This window comes from Panthera leo, chromosome B2, assembly GCF_018350215.1.
Source record: "Panthera leo isolate Ple1 chromosome B2, P.leo_Ple1_pat1.1, whole genome shotgun sequence".
Classification (NCBI taxonomy): Eukaryota; Metazoa; Chordata; class Mammalia; order Carnivora; family Felidae; genus Panthera; species Panthera leo.
In genome coordinates, this window is record NC_056683.1 from 32,079,830 (window position 1) to 32,092,548 (window position 12,719).

Here is a 12,719-nt window from a genome sequence, read left to right on the forward strand (position 1 = left end):
TAGTAAGGATAGGGCACTAATGTCTTCAGAATGAGCTTGGGTTGTATGGAGGCTGACCCTTGGATTTTCCCGGGCCTCAGGACTTCCTTTCAGACATGGCCATGTCCGAGGTAGACCGGTTCATGGAACGGGAGCACCTCATATTCCGCGAGAACACGCTCGCCACTAAAGCCATAGAAGAGTACATGAGACTGATTGGTCAGAAATACCTCAAGGATGCCATCGGTACGACCTAGTCTCAGGTCTTCTTCCCAAACCTGCCACACGTGCCTCGCAACCCTAAACCTGGCTACCCCAGACCCCAAGTCACCCTTCCTCAGCTTGAATGCTTCCAAGCCTCGAGTCCCCGGACTCCAGCCTCCAACCATGGGATTCCGAGATTCCCCAACCCAGGCAGCCCCCATCCCTGCCCTTGGCAAGTATGACCACCCTCTGTTGTGCCCCCACCCCAGGGGAATTCATCCGTGCTCTGTATGAGTCGGAGGAGAACTGCGAAGTGGACCCTATCAAGTGCACGGCGTCCAGCCTGGCAGAGCACCAGGCCAACCTGCGGATGTGCTGTGAGTTGGCCCTGTGCAAGGTGGTCAACTCCCACTGGTGAGACTGGGAACGCTGGGTGGGGGCCGGGGCTGGGGTCGTGTGTTCATCTGTTCATCCATCTGTCCATCCGCAAAGAGGACTGAATACTGGTTATGGGCGAAGCGGCGTGCTTGGGGCTGTAAGGCAGGCAGACAGAAGATTGAGGCCTGGCCCCTGCCCTTAGAGGGACAGGTTAGATACACAGAAAGCTACGGAACAGTTGTACTGTGTGTTAAGTGCCAAGGAAGGTTCCCTCCCCCCAGGCAACATAAGGCCAGAGAAAGTGGAGGTTTGATTGAGATAAGCTGGGAAGGCTTCGTGAAGGAGGTACCCCCGCCCCTCTACCCCCCCCCCCCCACCTCGCCCGGGGCTGGGCTTTGAAGACCGGGTTAGGTTCTGATGTGTGGATTTGATGGGCAAAGAAGACATTCTGGGAGAATGCCATGGGAGGGGCACATGCATGAAGGTGAGGGCCCGGGAGCTTTCGGAGGCCAGCAGTTAGGCCAGGTTTAATGGAGCACATGGCTCCTAATGGAGAGTGGAAGGAGAAGAGGTCTGGACATGGGAGTTGGAGTTAGAATCTGGAAGTCCTCAGCTGCCAGGCTAAGAGTTTGAGTTCATTGGTAGGTCACGGATGCCATTAGTGGTGCTAGTGCCAAGAAGTATCATGATTGAGAAGATTAATCCTTAAGTGGCATGGGGTGCAGGGAGTGAGTGGGGTAGGGAGAGCGGAGTCCAGGCTAGTTGGAGGTGATTGTCAGTGGATCGGGACGGTGGCAGGAAAGGGAAAGAGGGGCCGCTGTGAAGGACTCACTGAGGAAAGGATCAGCCGGAGCCTTCAGCTGATTGCAAAGAAGGGAGCTTGTCTGTGGGGAGTCAAGGATGACTCAAGAGGCCACGGGGCTGGTGTTTGAGACCTGTGGTCTCATTGACAGAACTGGGGAAGTCAGGAGGAGGAGCCAGTTGGAGGTGTGGGGGCGATGGTGAGCTCTGCTTTACACTACACAAGGTGGGGGGGGGGGGTTAAGGTGTCAGTGGGACACTGAAGTGGGACGGGGAGGTGGGGAGTGAGCTGAGCCATTGCGGGCAATGGGGGTCACGCAGGGGCACCTCCATCCCCATTTCCCTGGAATCCAGAAGAGTTGGGGGGTCCGAGCTCCCTGTACCTCAAGTGACCCTCCATCTCTCTCCCATCTCTGTCTCTCCCTGGTGTCTGTTTTTCTTCTACTCCTCTCCTTGTCTCTCTCATACACCCTCCGTCTCTCTCCCGCATGTCTCTCTCCCCTCACCTTCTCTCCCCCTCCATTTCTCTTTCCCTGATCTGTCTGTTCCCTCTGCCATAGCCCTCTTCTTCCAGCAGCCTCCCGTCTTCCTCCTGCAGCCCCTCCCTCCCTGTCTCTCCCCCACTCTGTTTCCACACCCTCACCTCCTACCACCCCCCTCAGCATGTTCCCTGGAAGCTGAGGGTCTCTGGGGCTCAGTCCCGGTCTCTCTCTTTCTTTCTCTTTCTCTCTGTCTCCCCACCCCTTCCCCTCAGCGTGTTCCCGAGGGAGCTGAAGGAGGTGTTTGCATCTTGGCGGCTGCGCTGCGCAGAGCGGGGCCGGGAGGACATCGCTGACAGGCTGATCAGCGCCTCGCTCTTCTTGCGCTTCCTCTGCCCAGCCATTATGTCGCCCAGTCTCTTTGGGCTCATGCAGGAGTACCCAGATGAGCAGACCTCACGAACCCTAACCCTCATTGCCAAGGTCATCCAGAACCTGGCCAACTTTTCCAAGTGAGAGAAGCCTCAGGCAGGGGTAGGGTGGGGCTGGGGGTGGGTACGAAGGGCCTCCCGAGTCCCCAGAGACCCTGAGACGGGTGGGTGTGAGGTCTTCTGTGTGTGTGTGACCCCTGCCTTCTGGATGCCTTGGCCAGGTTTACCTCAAAGGAGGACTTTCTGGGATTCATGAATGAGTTTCTGGAGCTGGAGTGGGGTTCCATGCAGCAGTTCCTGTATGAGATCTCCAACCTGGACACGCTGACCAACAGCAGTAGCTTTGAGGGTTACATCGACTTGGGCCGAGAGCTCTCCACACTGCATGCCCTGCTCTGGGAGGTGCTGCCCCAGCTCAGTAAGGTCAGCAGATGCCCCTCTGCCACATCCCCAGATGTCTCCAGAGACTCCTGTGGCCTGAGAGACCACCCCCTGCACAGATTTTTCTCTCCTTACTGTCCCCAGATGTGTCTCTAGCACCCCCCGCCTGCCCCCCTCCCCCCCCCCCCCCCCCCCCCAGCTCAGACACCTTCCATCTGCACCCTCTGAGGTCCTCTTAGAGCTGGGCACTTAGCCCCCAGGTAACAGCCTCACCCTTCCAGGAAGCCCTTCTGAAGCTGGGCCCACTGCCCCGGCTCCTCAATGACATCAGCACAGCTCTGAGGAACCCCAACATCCAAAGGCAGCCAAGCCGTCAGAGTGAGCGGCCCCGGCCTCAGCCTGTGGTGCTGCGAGGCCCATCGGCCGAGATGCAGGGCTACATGATGCGGGACCTCAACAGGTGAGCACCTGGGACCCCCACACCGGTGCCCTAGGAGCCCCTACTTTTCTGTTCCGGACACACTCCACTGGGCCCCTGTGCATCTCTCTAGGGCTTAAAAGGAAAAAGAGGCAGGCTCTCACAGAAAATGGTAAGGAGACAGGTATAGTCCATGGTTAGGCTGAGAGCCCCTTTAAGGCCAGAGTGAGCAGGAATCTCAGAGCCCCAGGAAGAGTGTGGAGGCTCCTCCAGCTCCAGCTTGCTGGAAGCCTGGGGGGGGGGGGGGTCCTGCCACAAGCTCTGATTTGCCTTGTCCCTCTGCCTGCCCATGCCTGTCCCAGAGCTGAGGTTCAGCCACACAAGTTAGATCAGCCATGTCGTGTCAAAACGTTCAGTTGTCTCTGCGCTGGTTGGTAAATAAGCACTTCCCCAGCCCCCTGCCAGAAGCCTGCAGACCTCAGCCACGATCCAGCCCCAGAGAAGTAACATGTGGACCCTAGCAGGGCCTCCCGAGCCCTGGCATCCACTCCGATGTGGCGGCCTCGGCTGCTATTCATTCTGATGACTGCCCTGCTTATTCCTCCGCCCCGGTCTCCCTCCATGATGCCATACCCATTCCACCATTCCCGCCTCTCCTTCCATGCGTCCACGCCTTCTGCCCACTTCTCTCCTTCTCTCTGTCTGTGCTTGCCCCTCTTCCCATCTCTCTCCAGCTCCATCGACCTTCAGTCCTTCATGGCTCGAGGCCTCAACAGGTGAGGGGCTCTCCCCTCCCCCACCCTCCTCTCCTCTCCTGTCTGCTCCCCGCTCCCACTCCAGTGGCCTTCACCTTCCTCCTCCCCTCTTCTCCTCCATGCACCCTCATCTCCTCCATATCTGCTGGGACCTGCCCCTCATCCCCCATCTTGGTGCCCCCATCTCCCCTCCTCTAGGCCTCACTTCCTCCCTGGAAAGGAAAGGCCTTTTCCTTTCCTTTTTCCCATGTATCCCCTCCCTACCTGCCCTCTGCAGAGCTGCCACCTCCAGCTCTCCTCCCTTCCCTGTGGGTCCCACTTCTCACCCCCAGGCCTGTGCCAGACCACAGCAGGCTCAGTTGCCGGTGGTGTTGGCCTTACCTCCTGCTTGTACGCCCCTTTCCCTTCCCGCAGCTCTATGGACATGGCTCGCCTCCCTTCCCCAACCAAGGAGAAGCCACCCCCACCGCCCCCTGGTGGGGGGAAAGACCTGTTCTATGTAAGCCGTCCACCACTGGCCCGTTCCTCGCCGGCATACTGCACGAGCAGCTCGGACATCACAGAGCCAGAGCAGAAGATGCTGAGTGTCAACAAGAGTGTCTCCATGCTGGATTTGCAGGGCGACGGGCCCGGCGGCCGTCTCAACAGCAGCAGTGTGTCCAACCTGGCGGCCGTTGGGGACCTGCTGCACTCGAGCCAGGCTTCCCTGACAGCGGCCTTAGGGCTGCGGCCTGCGCCCGCTGGACGCCTCTCCCAGGGGAGTGGCTCGTCCATTACAGCGGCTGGCATGCGCCTCAGCCAGATGGGTGTCACCACGGACGGTGTCCCTGCCCAGCAACTGCGTATCCCCCTCTCCTTTCAGAACCCTCTCTTCCACATGGCTGCTGATGGGCCAGGCCCCCCAGGGGGCCACGGAGGGGGTGGTGGCCATGCCCCTCCCTCCTCCCATCACCACCATCACCACCATCACCACCACCGAGGTGGAGAGCCCCCCGGGGACACCTTTGCCCCATTCCATGGCTATAGCAAGAGCGAGGACCTCTCCTCAGGGGTCCCCAAGCCCCCCGCCGCTTCCATCCTTCACAGCCACAGCTACAGTGATGAGTTTGGACCCTCTGGCACCGACTTCACCCGTCGGCAGCTCTCACTCCAGGACAACCTGCAGCACATGCTGTCCCCTCCCCAGATCACTATTGGTCCCCAGAGGCCCGCCCCCTCAGGGCCCGGAGGTGGGAGCGGTGGTGGGGGCAGTGGTGGGGGTGGCGGGGGCCAGCCGCCTCCATTGCAGAGGGGCAAGTCTCAGCAGTTGACGGTCAGCGCTGCCCAGAAACCCCGGCCATCCAGTGGGAATCTGTTGCAGTCACCGGAGCCGAGTTACGGCCCTGCCCGTCCGCGGCAACAAAGCCTCAGCAAAGAGGGCAGCATTGGGGGCAGCGGGGGCAGCGGTGGCGGAGGGGGTGGGGGGCTCAAGCCCTCCATCACCAAGCAGGTACGTGAGGGTGGGAGGAAGGCCAAGTGGGTGAGGGCCAGGGAGGGAAGAAGGAAATGGGGTGGGGAAGTGGGGGCAGAATAGAGTCTGTGGTCTGAAGGTACAATTTTCTCACCCCTTTTCATTCATTAAACAAGTGTATGTAGAGTCCCTGCTATGCGCTACATCCTGTTCTAGGCACTGTGGATTCAAGGAGATCAACACTAGAGCAGGGGAACAAGGTTGGGACGGTCATCTCCTTTGGCAGCGCTGTCTCCTTCTAAATGCACCCTGCCTTCTCCCACCTTTCCTTTCTATTCACCCCCACCTTGCCCCATCCCAGCATTCTCAGGCGCCATCCACGCTGAATCCCACAATGCCAGCCTCCGAGCGAACGGTAGCCTGGGTCTCCAACATGCCTCACCTGTCAGCTGACATCGAGAGTGCCCACATCGAGCGAGAAGAGTACAAGCTCAAGGAGTACTCTAAGTCGATGGATGAGAGCCGGCTGGACAGGGTACGCCGGGCCCCTCACCTTCCCGTTACCCACAGGGGAAGCCTCTAGATGCCTCCCAGGGACGCACCCAGGGTCAAGTAATTACGGTAGAAAGAAGAGACAAAGACCTGATCCCCTTCCTTGAGAAGCCTTCAGTGTATCAGGGGAGGCTGTCGACAGTCAGTCTATCGGAAGGCCAACTTCCAGCTTTATTTTGTGGCGTGTCATAGACTGTCTGGGGAGAAAGATTCTATATTAAGGTTTATTTCTGTGTTCTTCCCCAGGGGGAACATAAGCCCTGGCTCTTGTGACTACTCGGGAAAGGGGAAGTGGCTTTGCCAGCAGTGTGAGCTGATAAATTGGGCAGGGGGCACAGCAGTTACAGTTATACTACAAATGATGTCCAGCTTACCCAGTCATTGTCCTGTAGGCGTAGGGTGACAGAGGGTCGGTGTTGGAAAGTGGTATGACTTGGCCTGTGTGTGGAAAAACCATCTGGGCTCTCAGCTTGGTGATGCCCAGAGCAAAAGACAGCAAGAGCTCAGGGGCACACACAGATGATTTAGCAGAAAGTTCCTTGGGGAAGCTGTTGCTCCAAGGGCTCTGAAGAAGAGGGTAGCTGTAAGATTAGGTTATTGTAAAGAATGTCTGACTCCAACCTGGGTGGAGCAGAGAGAGGTTTCTTGGGGCATGTGGTCTTTGAGCATAAGAAAATGTCGGGACTGATCTAGGTGGACTCGGTGTAGCAAGTTCCATGAGAGAGTTAAGCTCTGATGCATCAAGGTAGCCAACTTAGGTAATATATAACATCTCTGCTTTGCATCTAGAATGGGATTGGTTATGTATGTATTCTCTCTGGAGAATGAGAAAATACTCTCCCAAATCATTTTTTCTGTTCTATGGCTTGGGTGAGATATTTTTGTTGATGAAGGCTCTAGACTAGTACCGTCCAGTAGAACTTTCTGCAGTAATGGGAAGTGTCCTGTGATTTGCACCGTCCAGCGTGGTAGCCACTGGCCACACATGGCTGATGCAACCAAGGAAGTGAATTTTTAATTTTTTTAAAATTTTAAATAGCCACATGTGGCGAGTGGCTACTGTATCAGATAGCACAGCTCTAGGCTCTAGAGTCTACAGGGCAGATAAAAATGACTCTTCTGTGCCCTTCCAGCCCCAGAATTCCAGGATCATTATCAACAGAGAGGCATTCCTAGATTCTCATCCTCGACTTGTTTGAAGCCCAGACCCCTGACCCCACATCGCCTCTTCTTATCTGATGTCTTTTCTTCCTGGGTCTCCCTAATGTGCCCTGGTTGGGTTGAAGAGTCACCTTAATGTTTAATTTCTGTGCACAGTCCTTCAAGGTGTGTCCGTGAGTCTGTGTGGGTCCTCACGTGTCCAGATTTACATGTGATGGTGGGTCTGTGCTTCTCGGTGTGGGAGCATATGACCTTGGTCCATTTTAAAGGAGCCTTGGCTCCATGGAAGGGCCTTCTCAGAAGCTACTGTGTCTGGTATGATGAGCAGGCAGGGAAGGGTCTGGAGAAGCCAGCTGGGATGTCCCTCACCATGCAGTGGCTGCTTGGTAGGCAAGGACGGAGACTGGGTGGTGGGGTCAGGGTGAGGCACCCCTCACAGTGCGGGGTCGTGTGCCCGGCGGGCAGGTGAAGGAGTATGAGGAGGAGATCCACTCACTGAAGGAGCGGCTGCACATGTCCAACCGGAAGCTAGAAGAGTATGAGCGGAGGCTGCTGTCCCAGGAAGAGCAGACCAGCAAAATCTTGATGCAGTATCAGGCCAGACTGGAGCAGAGCGAGAAGAGGCTAAGGCAGCAGCAGGTGGAGAAGGATTCGCAGATCAAGAGCATCATTGGCAGGTGAGGGGCGGCCTGGGGAGGGGTAGCAAGGGAGAACCTGAGGCTGAAGAGAGCCAGTGAGCTCCCCCTTTTAGCCTCAAGCCCCAAACTCAGGGTCCCATGAGGAAAGCCCACCACCCCACTCCCAGAGATTGCCACCCATTCACCGGTCACCCGATGGGGAGAAACCTCTTGCTTAGTGCACAAGTGTTCCTCTCCCAAACCCTGATCTCTCTCCTGAGAGACTGACCTTTGAAGCCCTTGGAAAATGTGCTTGTTACCGTCCATTACTCTGTGTCTGGCCCCAGCCTAGGCTGCAGCCTCCCACTGGTTATTCTCAACCTAGCCTGTGATGTTCTCCCCAAAGTGAGGCAGAGAGCCCCAGCCAGAGCAGCCCCTGGCTATCCCCATCCTCGGTAAACCCTTTCTCTCCAGCCTTGAAAAGGTGCTCTGTTGGAAAGCGAATGACCCTCCTTTGAGTGGAGTGTGTGCACACTTGCACTGCTCTGCCAAGCCCTGGCCTCCAAAGAAGGTATCCTGGCAAGGTGGTTAGCTGTCCTGGGACCCTACGCCCCACTCAAATCAGGGCCAATCCCACTTTGGTTCACTCTGAATGTATTTTTGAGTAAGATTGATTAGAAGGAGAAAGGCCTGACTTGAAACTTGTTTTCAAACCCTTCTCTAATTGATATCCTTGGCGAGAAATCACCTTGAGAGCCTTCATCAAAGGCAGGGAGATGCGGGGAATGATGATTGTCAACACCGCTCTTGGGCTAGGGGTGTCCCAGGGGCTGTACTGGAGATGGCCTGGGTTCGGGGACATGGAATGGGAAATGCAGAAGCTCAGCTACAGAGGGGCAGTGGGAGGGCACCATCCTGAGTGGGAGGACGGAGTGCCGGGGGTGTCCACGTGGCGGAGGTCTTCGAGGCCCAGAAAGCTGTCCTTAGCACGGGAGAGTCCTTGAGAGGAAGGTTACTGCAGGGTGTCTTTTGGGTCATAACGACGGAAGGATTCGAGGGCAGAGGAGAAGGACTCCCAGGCTTTTCCAGAGAGCTGCAGGGGTTCCCCAGGATCAGGAGTTCCACCGGCAGGCTCCAAGCCCGTGCCCGCCACTAACCCCACTGAAGCCCGTCCCTTCAGGCTGATGCTGGTGGAGGAGGAGCTGCGCCGGGACCACCCCGCCATGCCTGAGCCGCTGCCCGAACCCAAGAAGAGGCTGCTCGACGCTCAGGTGGAAATTACAATGTCATTTATCTTCTCCGTGTCCCATCCCCATCCATCCCACTGTCCTTCGTGCACTCACTGCACCAGCCACCCGGCCCCATCACCATCTGTCTCCCACTGTCCTCTGTTTGTGCTCCCCGGTGACCCCATCTTCATCCCATCGTCTGTGCCTTTGTCACTCCTGGCAGTGTCAGCCCCACCCCTGTGCCTTCCTACCCTGTCTCTCCCGCTCCTCTCTGGGTCTCGGAATCTCCACCAGAACCTCAGTCTCTCTGCCCCCAGACCCCACCCCACCCAGTTCCTGGCACCCCTGCCCTGTCTGTGCCTGCACCTGTTCACGTCGGGAGTTCAGCTTCCTCTGAGCTCATCTTGGGCCAGAAGCGCTAGAGGCTGCAGTTGACTAGACTAGAGCACAGGGCAGGGTGAGTTCCAGTTCCCAGGCTCTGAATGGTCCCCATCACCTCTGTTCTCTTGGCTCCCCAATTTTCCTGTCTCCTGGGCAACTCCCTAATAGCTTCCTCTTCTGACTCTTCAGCTCTTGAAGGCCCCTCTCACCTTGAAAGCTCTCCTTCCCTCAGTATGAAAATCCCTCCCTCTGGTCCTCACACCTGTCTAGCCCTCCAGCTCCCTGCCGCCCTCCCTCTCTCCTCAGCCAGCTTGTAGGACCTCTCTCCTGCACCCTTACCCCTTGCTCACCCCAGTTCTGCTCACTTTCCCACCCATGCTCCTCCTTCCTCTGCTCTGACCGCCAGGCTTCCCTACCACCACCGCCAAGGCTCCTGACCCCGTGACCCCACTCTCTCCCCCTGCAGCTCCTCATCAGGTAATTCTCCTGGTTCCGCTTTGACCACGGGCGGAGGACACAGGGGGAGGTGACTCCGGACCACTGCAGGTTGGTCGTGAAGCCCGCTCCCCTCCAACTCTCTGGAGCCTCTCCCCACCCTCACTGCTGCCCTCCACACCCGAGAACCTCCACAGACCCTACCCTCCTGACACCTCCTGCACAGACCCGGCTCCCAAGGCACTGCCCAAAGAGAGCACTCCCTGCTGCTCCCAGAAATGCTCAGTGACACCCCGCCAACACCAAGCATTTTGCCCTGGACAGGCCTGGCACATCCCCAGATCTCTCCTACAAAACCCACCGCCCAACCTCCTCTCGGTCCTCTCCCTCTGCCTCTCCGGTGTATGTCTGTCACCCCCCATTTCACCAGAGTGTCCTTGGGAGTTGGGATTTTGGGGGTGGGCTTTGTTAAGGGGTGGTGGTGATGATGGGTTGGGGGACCCTGGCTAGAGGGGCTGTGCTGACTGCAGCAGGTAGGTGGGGGTTTCCCCTTCCTTCCCTAACCTCCGTTCTCCATCCCTCCTTCTACCCCTCACCGTTTCTCTTCCTCCTCCCTTATATCTGAGTAGAAGAGATCTGTAGCTCCTGTTGGGCCCCAATGGGTGAGAGTTAGGAATGGGCAACTGACTCAGGAAGACTTTTGGGGGGGCTGAAAAGAATGCTGTTCAGGATGTCAGGGTACTAGGCAGGGTGAGTGGAACAAGGAGAAACAAAAAAGGAGCCCTGACAGATGTTAGGATGCAGACGGGCCCATGTGGCGTGGGAGTTGGAAGTGGGGTGAGCCGTCTTCCTAGATAAGATCATGGGCTCAGTAGCCATGTGGATTTCCCGGCAGAGATGCCGGGAACAGCATGTTAAACAACCTATCCGTCCTTATCGGAGCTCACCCCCCATCTCCCGCCACCCAGTGGCCTTGCCGGACACATGGTCCTACCTAAAACTCAGTAAATGGGAACCTGTCAGCCACTGATACCATTTCTGGGGTGCTTTCTTTTCTGCGGGATTGACCTGCAGTGGGCAGTGGCTCCTCACACTGTAATTTTAACTCTCTGCCTGCCCAACCTCTCCGTCAAAGTAGTTAGTGATCTGCAAACAGATGCTACGAGTCACCAGGGGACCTCACCACTTACAGGACTCCTGCCGCGAATTCTTTTGTAAAATGAATAATGGCGCCCTAATTTATCTACTTTCTAAATTTGGGTCCATGGGGGTGTAGGGGGCATGCCTGTGTTCTGTTGCCAGCAGACAGGCAGAGGGAAGGGAATCTGAGGTTCCCTTCCCTGCTCTCCTGCCACACTCAGGATCCCCTACCATACGTAATTTCCTCTCTTGCTGACTTGGGGAAAGTGTGCAAGATGCTCAGCAAGCTAAGAGGGGAGCTTTGCTTAAGGCTGAGGGTTTGGTGACCTTCTGAGAGGTGAGGTCTTTGATTTGAAAAGGAGAGCCAATCTGGGAGCCTCTACTGGGAATGTTTTGTATCCTATAGAGATACAGTTACGCAGAACCAGGCTGCTAGGCCTAAATGCCCTGTGGCCCAGGAAATAATTTGGATGCGTTTTTTTTTTTTTTAAACATTTTTTTAAGTGTAATATTTATTTATTTTGAGAGAGAGAGAGAGAGAGAGAGCGCACATGCATAATGAGCAGGATGGAGGGGCAGAGAGAGAGGAAAAGAGAATCCCAAGCAGGCTCTGCACTGTCAGCGCAGAGTCTGACATGGGTCTCAGTCTCACAGACTGTGAGATCATGATCTGAGCCGAGATCAAGAGGCAAATGCTTAACCAGCTGAGAGCCACCCAGGCACCCCTGGACACTTTCTAAATCACTCTTAGTTAGGTATTGGTCCCTCTGCAATTTAGCCATTGACTTAAAAACTAATTCTGTGCCTGTATTTTAAAAAGCCAAATGAGCAACCAGAAGTATAGAACAGGTGGCTTTCTTCTCTCCTAGCAGAGGAACAGCAGCCAGAGCTGAGGGCAGGAGCCAGAAGCCAGGAGCTGGTCCAGGAGCAGGAGGAGGTGATAGAATAGGACCAGGGGTGGGAGGAGGGTCTGATACCCCTCACTCTCTAACTGGGATCCCAGGCAGAGGGATTGAAAGGATCCTGGGGGCGGAAAGGAATGAAGCAGTTCTGCTTCCTGGGGATGCGGAGATTGTGGCATGCTGTGCCTCTGCAGAAGCTCCCAGTCATTTCTGCCCTTAGCACGAGAGAGAGGCAGCCCTCCCACGATGTTTTTACCATCCCACATGACTTCCCTGAATCCCCCCCCCCCCACCCCAGCCCAGTACAGTTAAACCTCTCTAATTTGGAGTGTTATATTGGGAAGATGGCCACTCTGAATAAGTGACAAAACTGAGTAACAGTGTCTAACATTTAATGAAATGCATGTCTTCAAAATACGTACAGTAAGTAGAACTCGGTGAACAAGGCTTTTCCACTCCAGGCCCTCAGGGAGCATGCGTTAATGAATAGATAGGATTCAGAAGTCTGTTTGCTCGTACCCTCCTACAGACACGTTTCCACTATTAATGTGCTTAGCACGCCCTTTCTTCATAGATAAAGGAAAACTCAAGCCCAGTTTTTGTTCATATTATGAAAAAATTCCAAATCCATGGGGGTCTGGATTAATGAGGTTTTGCTGTACTGCCTCCCCTTGTTCCCTCAATACAAAGTTCCTACCTCGGATTGGGGGTGGGCTGGGAGGGGGTTCCAAGAGGAGGAGGGAGGCTGGGTAGGGGGAAGATGCAAGGGTTTAGGTTGGGGGTGAGGTAGGAACTTGTTTCTTTTGACTGGTTTCCCGGTATGACTCCCTGGGTTGGAAGGCCCATTAGGAGTCTGGGGTGAGATTCCCTTCTCCCTGATCCCAGAAGATGTAACTTCTACTGCAGGTGAGAAACACAATAGGAGGACGGGGGTGGGGGGTTGTCTTGGGGGAAGGTGGGAGGACATGATTTATGGAATGGGCTGGCTATGGGGGAGGCTACGGTTAAGGGGGCTGACACCCAGGC

General features: G+C 56.1%; 1 protein-coding gene across 1 annotated transcript in view; it reads left to right on the forward strand.

Annotated features, from left to right (window-relative positions):
• SYNGAP1 (synaptic Ras GTPase activating protein 1) overlaps positions 1-12,719 on the forward strand; it is a 30,338-nt gene that overhangs the window by 17,324 nt on the left and 295 nt on the right. Inside the window, 10 exon segments of the mRNA XM_042938466.1 lie at positions 81-225; positions 453-597; positions 2,117-2,353; positions 2,494-2,695; positions 2,935-3,113; positions 3,806-3,847; positions 4,241-5,315; positions 5,638-5,811; positions 7,455-7,666; positions 8,787-8,877. Of these exon segments, the coding sequence (XP_042794400.1) occupies positions 81-225; positions 453-597; positions 2,117-2,353; positions 2,494-2,695; positions 2,935-3,113; positions 3,806-3,847; positions 4,241-5,315; positions 5,638-5,811; positions 7,455-7,666; positions 8,787-8,877 (2,502 nt within the window).